The 9,543-nt window shown below is 43.5% G+C and overlaps 3 protein-coding genes across 5 annotated transcripts in view; all 3 read left to right on the forward strand.

Moving 5' to 3' along the window:
- Positions 1–9,543, forward strand: part of LOC104915227 (transcription factor hamlet-like) — a 96,550-nt gene that overhangs the window by 23,683 nt on the left and 63,324 nt on the right. The window lies entirely within an intron of this gene.
- LOC109364043 (zinc finger protein 462-like) lies at positions 1,731–5,778 on the forward strand. 2 transcript variants are annotated; one of them, XM_019610592.2, is made up of 2 exons: positions 1,731–1,988; positions 2,554–5,778. In XM_019610592.2, exons 1-2 carry the CDS (start codon positions 1,769–1,771, stop codon positions 5,751–5,753), a joined length of 3,420 nt encoding a protein of 1,139 aa, XP_019466137.1. In that variant the 5' UTR covers positions 1,731–1,768; the 3' UTR covers positions 5,754–5,778. The 2 variants fall into 2 exon arrangements, with proteins under 2 accessions (XP_019466137.1, XP_019466138.1); XM_019610593.2 differs by having other exon boundaries at positions 2,971–5,778.
- Positions 6,425–9,391, forward strand: LOC100546070 (zinc finger protein 462). Of its 2 annotated transcripts, XM_019610595.2 has the most exons (3): positions 6,425–8,033; positions 8,957–9,121; positions 9,362–9,391. In XM_019610595.2, the coding sequence occupies exons 1-3, from the start codon at positions 6,474–6,476 to the stop codon at positions 9,374–9,376; spliced, it is 1,740 nt and encodes a 579-aa protein (XP_019466140.1). In that variant the 5' UTR covers positions 6,425–6,473; the 3' UTR covers positions 9,377–9,391. The 2 variants fall into 2 exon arrangements, with proteins under 2 accessions (XP_019466140.1, XP_031413212.1); XM_031557352.1 differs by lacking the exon at positions 9,362–9,391 and having other exon boundaries at positions 8,957–9,157.

Genomic DNA, 9,543 nt, shown 5'->3' on the forward strand with positions numbered 1-9,543 from the left:
GGGAGGGGGGTGGAGAGGGAAGGAACACAGTGCAGCCTGCAAAGTCCCGTAGGTAAATATGTGGAGAGCCTGTCTGCTCAGACTCTCCAGAATTTGACTTACTAGAAGTTTACTTTAGCAGGCTATCAGAAGAAACATTCTTTCATATAAAATCCTGATGCAATATCCTCTCTTATTTCAGTGCATTAATGTTTTGGAGCCTTCTCACTGTAGAAGTAGCTCTGTACTCTGTACATGCAATAGACATGTGGAATTTTTAGAGTTTTGGGCTGCTCTTGCACCTTGGACCTCTGGAATGACCAGATTTCCCTAGCCCAGCAGAGCATGTGGAAACTTAAGAAGTAATTATTTTGTTAACATCGGAGTATTTAGATACCCGTTGCTCTGGTGCCTAAATATTGCATGAAGTAGGAGAGTCTGAGGCTTTTGTGTTGCTTGTGCTTTATGTTTCCTCACCCTCACGGCAGTGCTTAAATATACAACTCTTGACACGGGATTAACTGGTTTACAAGCTAAACCTCTGTACTTCATGTTGCCATGGCTTATGTTACTTGGTATTCAAGGTACCCATGGCATATGGATAAATCAAGGAAGCGATAGTGTTTCTGGGATAAGTCTTTGTTACATGTTTCCATTGTATTTCAGTAATATCCCTATTCCCATTGCCTTCCCTATCTTCCTCCAGTCCTCACCTTCTCCCAAATATCTCACAAAGGTGATGTCTTCAGAATATGCTCAAATGAAGCAGTAAACATTTTACCAAAGAACAGAGATCACAGAATGGTAGGGGTTGGAAAGGACCTCTGGAGATCATCAAGTCAAACCCTCTGCTAAAGCAGGTTCCCTACAACAGTAAGTTACACAGGAAAGTGTCTAGATGGATCTTGAATGTCTACAAGGAAGGAGACTCCACAATTCATCCGGGCAGCTCATTTCTGTGCTCCATCACCCACATAGCAAAAGTTTTTGCTCATGTACAAATTGGAACTTCCCGTGATCCAGTTTCTACCCATTGCCTCTTGCCGTCACTGAACACCACTGAAAAGAGCCTGGCCCTGTCCACTTGACTTTCACTCATTAGACATCTATACACATTTATGAAATTCCCTGTCGTCTCTCACAAAGCCTTGGTGGAGTTAAGGCAGAACAAACCATTCTACCTCGAGTTCACTGAGTAGCTGTATCTTACATTGCAATTGTGTCTAGATTTTCCACCTACATCAGTACTCTCAGAATGTTGAGCAGAAAGGCAGTTTTCTTCCTGTTGAGGCTATCTCTTGATAGCAAAGCAGACGGTGCTTTTCATCTTCCAAGATGTGTTAGAGTGGGACACAGATGCAGAAGCCACTGTTTTCTGAATGCAATTTTGAATGTGTGATTGTTTAGAAGTAATTTGCTTTTTCTGTAGTATACAGGTTCTGGTCTTTGAACAAGACAGACTTCTGTCCAGTGTAATGGAAAAGCCAAGGGAACAAAGTCCATTGAATCAACAGTTATTTGTCAGAAATTTGACTGTAGTGTTTAGTCAGCAACTTGTAAGCTACCTAGGTAGGACTTCATGTGAATCCTAACAGATTCCTCTTCTTGTAGTAAGTACAGATTGAGTTTTACACTGCAGTAGTTATGGAATCTCTGGAAACAACTGTCTTTACAAACATGACCTTACCTATTCTTAGAATTCTTTTAAATGGCATTATTGTAAAACATTTCTTCTTCACATCTTCTCTCTCTTGCAGAATTTTCTCATGTAAAAGATCATTCTTGAACCATGGAGGTGCTGCAGTGTGATGGCTGTGATTTTCGAGCTCCATCTTATGAAGACCTAAAAGCTCACATCCAGGATGTTCACACTGCTTTCCTGCAGCCAACTGATGTCTCTGAGGAAAGTCCTAGCCAGCCAAGGTCTGGTTCCATGAATGCTAGCAACCAGACTGAAGTTGAATTTTCTTCTGTAAAGGATGAATTTACAATTGCAGATGAATTAGCAGGTAAATCTCAACTCTAACCTCCTATTTCACTATGTGGTCTTACTTCAATATATATTAGCTAATACTTCTAATTTGACTGTAAAAATTACATTATCCTTACTGCTGTGGCAACAAAGCAGGTATTTAGCTTTAGGCATATTGGTTCTGGCCACAGCTTTTTCTGCAAGTACAAATATGGAGGATAGTTTTATTTCTTAGCTGTTCTTCATCTGCTGCTTCAAAATGCTTTTGTTTGTCAGCTTTTCATTGCGCTCCATCACCATGAATCTCCTCAGAGTTTTCAATTTTATTAGCATACTAGATTTTTTTTTTCCCCCATAAAAAATGATTTTGGAAATAGCCTATCCCAGACTGTGCACAGTATCATATACATGTACATGTTCTGCACAGTGGTCATTTTTCTGAACATTGCCAGATACATAGATCTCACCATAAGTCAGTGAGAGAATCCTGGTGTGATTATTACCTGTACAGGGTGCAGTTGTATTCTTAAGCATACAGGGTGGGTGGAGAAAAAGCCTCTGTTTTTTTTTTATTTATATATTCACCTTGATTCTCATTTTAGGGCAAAATGCAACAAGTCAGATGGGAACTGGAAGTTACTATAGCCAGAGCCAGACTTTCTATGGTCAGCATATGGCTCCAAATCCTAAACCAACCAACAAATTTTTCCAGTGCAAGTTCTGTGTGCGTTACTTCCGTTCCAAAAACCTCCTTATAGAGCACACACGCAAGGTTCATGGAGCACAGGCTGGGGGGAGCTCAGTGGGGCCACCATCCGCTAGTTCCTTAAATTACAACATCATGATGCATGAAGGGTTTGGCAAAGTTTTCAGTTGCCAGTTCTGCACCTACAAGTCACCCAGGCGTGCAAGGATTATTAAGCACCAGAAAATGTATCACAAAAACAACCTGAAAGAGAGTTCAACTCCCCCTGCAGCTTCCACTGCTATATCTGAATCGACATCTGCTTCTGTGCCAGTGCAGGAACCCTGCAAGGAGCTGCCTGCAGAGGTGGTGGAGCGGAGCATTTTGGAGTCCATGGTCAAGCCCCTGACAAAGTCTAGGGGCAACTTTTGCTGTGAATGGTGCAGCTACCAGACACCTCGAAGGGAGCGCTGGTGTGACCACATGATGAAGAAGCACCGCAGCATGGTGAAAATATTGTCAAGCCTGAGGCAGCAACAAGAAGGAACCAGTGCACCTGATGTACAGAACAAGAGTGCCCAGAACGCCTCCCCAAACTCTAATTATATTTCCATGAACACAACGGGACGTGAGATGTCTAATGCTAATGTCTCAAACTTCAGGAGCTCTATGGGCAATTCCCTTATCAGGCCCAACTCTTCTACATCTTCTAAGTTTTCTTCTGTGTCTTACCCTCAAATGAAGCCTAAGTCACCTCACAACTCAAGCATAGTTAATTTGTCTGACAGATCCCGCTATGGAATTGCTGATATGACAAATTCTTCTGCTGACCTGGAAACAAACAGTATGCTAAATGACTCCAGCTCAGATGAAGAGCTAAATGAAATGGACAGCGAGAATGGCTTGAACTCCATGGATCACCAGACCACAGGAATGTCCGCAGAGCAGCTGATGGGATCCGATGGCAACAAACTATTGGAGACAAAGGGAATTCCCTTTAGAAGGTATATGAACAGGTTCCAATGCCCTTTTTGCCCTTTCCTGACGATGCACCGCCGAAGCATTTCCCGTCACATTGAGAACATCCACCTGTCTGGGAAGACGGCTGTATACAAGTGTGATGAATGCCCTTTTACTTGTAAGAGTTCATTAAAACTTGGTGCCCACAAGCAATGCCATACAGGTACAACATCAGACTGGGACACTGTGAATTCTCAGGCTGAAAGCATTGCCTCTTCTTTGAACGACAGCACAGTGTCATATGAGAGTGGAAACATAAATGGTAGAAAGTCTGCTGGGATGATGGAACCAGTGCAGCAGCAGCAACAGCAACAACAGCAATCACCCCAGCCCCACTCACAGCATCCATACAAGTGCACAATGTGCAACTATTCCACCACAACTTTAAAAGGCCTCAGAGTTCATCAGCAGCACAAGCACTCATTCTGTGACAACTTGCCAAAATACGATGGACCACCATCCAACGCACCACAAGAGAGTGAGGCAGATGCTCACACTTCTGCCAGCACAGTGAAAAAGAGCCAAACCTCAATCCTTGGGCTCTCATCTAAAAACAATTTTGTTGCAAAGGCCCCTCGGAAGGTGTCAAACGATTTCCCTTTAGATCTTTCGCCAGTGAAAAAGAGAACTAGAATTGATGAAATAGCGAGTAATCTGCAGAGCAAAATCAGCCAAAACAAACAGCAAGAAGATGCTGTGATTAATGTAGAGGATGATGAGGAAGAGGAGGAAGATAATGAGGTGGAGATAGAAGTGGAGTTAGACAGAGAAGAAGAGCAAACAGAACCAATGATAGAAGTTTCCAGTTCTTATGCTCCACAGCAAATGTGGGGAAGAGAGGCTAATGATTCCCAGAAGGAGACAAACTTCAGAAGCTTGCAGCACGATTACAATTCTGCTAATGGAGCAGAGATTGAGCTCACTCTATCAGAAGATGAGGAAGATTATTATTCTTCTGTCAGCATGAAGGAACATCAGAGCCCTAATGCCTCTGTTCTGGGGGGCCAGTCAAACATGTATGGTACTGATCAGAACAACGAGAATGCAGAGTTCAATGACTCTGGCAGGCTTTACTATTGTAAACACTGTGATTTCAGCAACAAATCTGCCCGGAGTGTTAGCACCCACTACCAGCGAATGCATCCCTATATTAAATTCAGCTTTAGGTATATTTTGGATCCCAATGATCATAGTGCAGTATACCGATGTCTTGAGTGCTATATTGACTACACAAATTTTGAAGACTTGCAGCAGCATTATGGAGAGCATCACCCTGAAGCTATGAATGTACTGAACTTTGATCATTCTGATTTGATCTATCGCTGCCGCTTCTGCTCTTACACAAGCCCAAATGTTAGAAGCCTGATGCCACATTACCAAAGAATGCATCCCACAGTGAAAATTAACAATGCAATGATATTTTCAAGTTATGTTGTTGAGCAGCAAGAAGGACTAAACACAGAGTCTCAAACACTAAGAGAGATCTTGAATTCTGCTCCAAAAACTATGGCAACTTCTACCCCTGTGGCTCGTGGGGCTGGTGTGCCAACTGGCTTTAACAAAAGTGCTGCCAAGAGTTTTAGCCCTGAATGTGAAAATCAGAAGGAACCTTCAGTCAATAGTGTGGTCGTTTATGACTGCGATGTGTGTTCATTTGCAAGCCCTAATATGCATTCAGTTTTGGTTCATTACCAGAAAAAGCACCCTGAAGAAAAAGCATCATATTTCAGAATTCAGAAGACAATGCGTGTAGTTTCTGTTGATAGGGGCTCTGCTCTGGCCCAGATGTCTTTTGAGATGGGAACACCCGTCTCCCCCAAATTGTCCAACCTGGCTTCTCCGCCTCCCCCACCACCACCCCCAGACCTTGCTACTGAACTCTACTATTGCAAACACTGTTCATACAGCAACCGCTCAGTTGTGGGAGTGCTTGTCCACTACCAGAAAAGGCACCCAGAGATAAAGGTCACTGCCAAGTATATCAGACAGGCACCTCCCACTGCAGCAATGATGAGGGCTGGTGAGTTGCCACCTGGTATACAGAGGCCACCAGTGTCAATGCAACAGTTGAGCCGCGGTGGTTCTGAACTTCTGTGAATCCTCCCGAGAATGAATGTTTTTCTGCCAACACTGTGATTATGGAAACCGAACCGTGAAAGGAGTGCTCATTCATTATCAAAAGAAACATCGTGACTTCAAAGCTAATGCAGATGTGATTAGACAGCATACAGCCACCATTAGAAGCCTTTGTGATCGCAGCCAGAAGAAATCATCTGGCAGCGTGTCTGCTCATACCTCTAGCACTGAACGGGACAAGTCCAAGCTGAGAGCCCTCAAGTGCAGGCAGTGCAGCTACACATCACCTTACTTCTATGCATTGAGGAAGCATATTAAGAAAGATCATCCAAATCTGAAGGCCACGGTGACATCTATTCTGAGATGGGCATTTTTGGATGGTTTGATAGAGGCTGGTTATCACTGTGAGTGGTGCATTTATTCACACACAGAGCCAAGTGGTTTGCTTGTGCATTACCAAAGGAGACATCCTGAGCATTATGTTGACTATACTTACATGGCCACTAAACTCTGGGCAGGTCCCGATCCCTCCCCTCCTGCCCTAGTGTTACCAGTGGAAGCAAAGACCTATAAATGCAGAGACTGCATTTTTGAAGCATCTTCCATTTGGGATATTACTAATCACTACCAAGCTTTTCACCCTTGGGCTATGAATGGGATGAATCTGTGCTGTTAGATATCATCAAGGAGAAAGATGCTGCTGAGAAATCTGGCACACAGTCTGATGAAGCTGGGGTCAGGATGGATTCTGAAGACCAGATAACAACCTCACAAATGGACCAGGAAGCAGAGTGTGCAGAAGATCCCAGCCTTTCCCAGGAAAAAACTGTGCAGCTGGCTTCTGCAAACCCCGCCATCTCGTCTACTCCTTATCAGTGTACAGTTTGCCAGTCTGAATACAATAACTTGCATGGACTTCTGACACATTACGGCAAAAAACATCCTGGCATGAAAGTGAAAGCTGCAGACTTTGCTCAGGATATAGACATTAACCCAGGGGCCGTGTACAAGTGTAGACACTGCCCATACATTAACACACGCATTCATGGCGTTCTCACACACTACCAGAAGCGGCACCCATCAATAAAGGTCACTGCTGAAGATTTTGTGCATGATGTGGAGCAGTCAACTGATATTGCTCAGAATGATGTGGAAGAGACCAGCAGGATTTTTAAGCAAGGCTATGGTGCTTATCGATGCAAACTGTGCCCTTACACTCATGGTACACTGGAGAAGCTCAAAATTCACTATGAGAAATATCACAATCAGCCTGAATTTGATGTTTTTGCCCAGTCACCACCAAAAGTATCTGCTTCCCTGGAGCCAGACATGGTGACTGAAATCAAGGCCTCTCCAGAAATTGCTGCTGAGGATGTTGGAGAAATCTCTGTTGCAGCGCCTCATTTCTCCAGTTCTCATTTAGTGTCTCACACAGTTTTCCGGTGTCAGCTCTGCAAATATTTTTGCTCTACCCGGAAGGGGATAGCCAGGCACTACCGTATCAAACATAACAATGTCCGGGCACAGCCGGAGGGCAAGAACAACCTCTTCAAATGTGCTTTGTGTTCCTACACCAACCCTATTCGCAAAGGGCTTGCGGCACACTACCAGAAAAGACATGACATTGATGCTTACTACACTCATTGCTTAGCAGCCTCCAGGACAGTAAGCGACAAACCCAATAAAGTGATCATTCCATCTCCTCCTAAAGATGACACTCCTCAGTTAAGTGAGGAGCTGAGGAGAGCTGTAGAGAAGAAGAAATGCTCGCTTTGTTCCTTCCAGTCCTTCAGCAAAAAGGGTATTGTGTCCCACTACATGAAGCGTCACCCTGGTGTTTTCCCGAAGAAGCAGCATGCAAGTAAGCTTGGGGGTTACTTCACTGCCGTGTATGCTGATGAGCATGAAAAGCTGACTCCAGCTGAGGAGAGGAATGAGTTTGAGAAGCCTGAAGTGGAGAGTGAGGCTCAGGAAATTGAGTGGCTTCCCTTCAGGTGCATAAAATGTTTCAAGCTGTCCTTTAGCACAGCGGAGCTGCTGTGCATGCATTACACTGACCACCACAGCAAGGATTTGAAGAGAGACTTTACCATACTGGGAAGTGGCACCCGCTCTCAGAATGCTGTCTACCAGTGCAAGCATTGCGATATGAAATTGCATAGCACAGCAGAGCTGACTGCACACTTGAATGGTCACAATGAGGAGTTCCAGAAACGTGCCAAACGTCAGGAGAGGAGGAAGCAGCTTCTAAGCAAGCAGAAATACGCAGATGGTGCTTTTGCAGATTTCAAACAAGAGAGGGTAAGGATCTATGTCTGGTCTCTTTCCCTGTTCTCCCTTCCCTGCTGAGAGAGAAAAACAAAAACACTACCCTTCTGCACCCCAAGAGACTGCCTGTTACTAATGCCCACTTGCATGTTCTGTTTGACAGCCAAATGACCACAGGCTAATGAATGACTCAGCTTGCCAGTTGAGCTCCATAAGTCAATTACACATTCTGCTTTAATTTCCTCATCCTTTCCTTCGTTTTTCACTCCTCCCTAGGTTCCGTGGGAGGCCCTGAGCCTTCTAACTGCTTCCTTCAGTATTCTCCTTATCTTTCTTTCCTCCTACCCTTCTGGAAGGCCATCTGGATCTGACAGTTCCTTGTTCTTTTGTTGCAAGGCAGCCATATACTAGACTTTTTATAAAATGTCCCATTCCCATCTTAAGCGTACCCCTGAATAACACTTTAGTTTACTTCTCAATCATGTTTCTTCCAGTACTTTCTCTTATAAACCACTAAATACTAATATGACAGAAATCTGTCTGATGAATGAAGCTTTGGACAAATGTCCCATATCAGAAAAACAAATTGTGCTCTTTTATCCTGCTCACACACTCCTTTCTTCTTTAGTGAGGAATACAGTTGCTGCAGAAAATATCCTCGCAGCTGCTAGGGAAGTAGAGGTGTCATGAAAGAGCACAGTTTCAGGTCAAATTGCATTGTCTTCTGGAATACTACTGTTATGCTGAAACTGAAAGTTTCTGTTGCACAGATGCCCTGCCCTGTTATTCTGGGGGCATTAATACACATCAGCAAAAATTGACCTTGTTGTTTCTCAAGACACGACTTGTACATTAAGCATAATTTCTCTCCAGCTGTAAAATCTAGTCTGTATTCCTAAAAATGAGATAGCAAAACACTTTGGTGTATGAACTGATCTATGACTGTGTACTCATAGGCTTTTGGACACCTGGAAGATGTTTCAAAACTTAAAGAGCGGAAGGTAGTTGGTTACAAGTGTAAATTTTGTGTGGAAGTCCATCCAACGCTTCGAGCCATTTGTAATCACCTCCGCAAACATGTCCAGTATGGGAATGTCTCTTCTGTGTCAGCTACAGTAAAGGTGAGAATTTTAAAACTGTGACTGCTACTTTTTGCATTGTTTAAAATTAAGGGCTATTGGAAACCTGTGGAGGGCTCTTGTGTAATTGACTGGATTTTGAGTCAGTTCTTCCAGTTCAGCATGATTTTTTAATTTAACTCTGAATTCTTGCAGTGCACACTGTTTATTTTAAGATGTTTTAACTTTTTTCCACTCTTGATCTAGGGGCACGAAGACTATTTAATTCTCATTTCTTCTCAGCCACAGAGGAGTTGATGTCGCTGATGACCGAAAGACTTGGTTTATGAGCAGGAGGCTTTCTCTCAGCTATTGTGGGCTACTTTTCTACTTAGTTAAACCGTAAAAGAGCTTGGTTTTTTTTTTTTTTAAAGTAAGAGTAAGTGTGCACATTCAGACGGATGAAGTTGCTTATGGTATGCCTT

Source organism: Meleagris gallopavo, chromosome Z, assembly GCF_000146605.3.
Source record: "Meleagris gallopavo isolate NT-WF06-2002-E0010 breed Aviagen turkey brand Nicholas breeding stock chromosome Z, Turkey_5.1, whole genome shotgun sequence".
In the NCBI taxonomy this organism is placed as follows: Eukaryota; Metazoa; Chordata; class Aves; order Galliformes; family Phasianidae; genus Meleagris; species Meleagris gallopavo.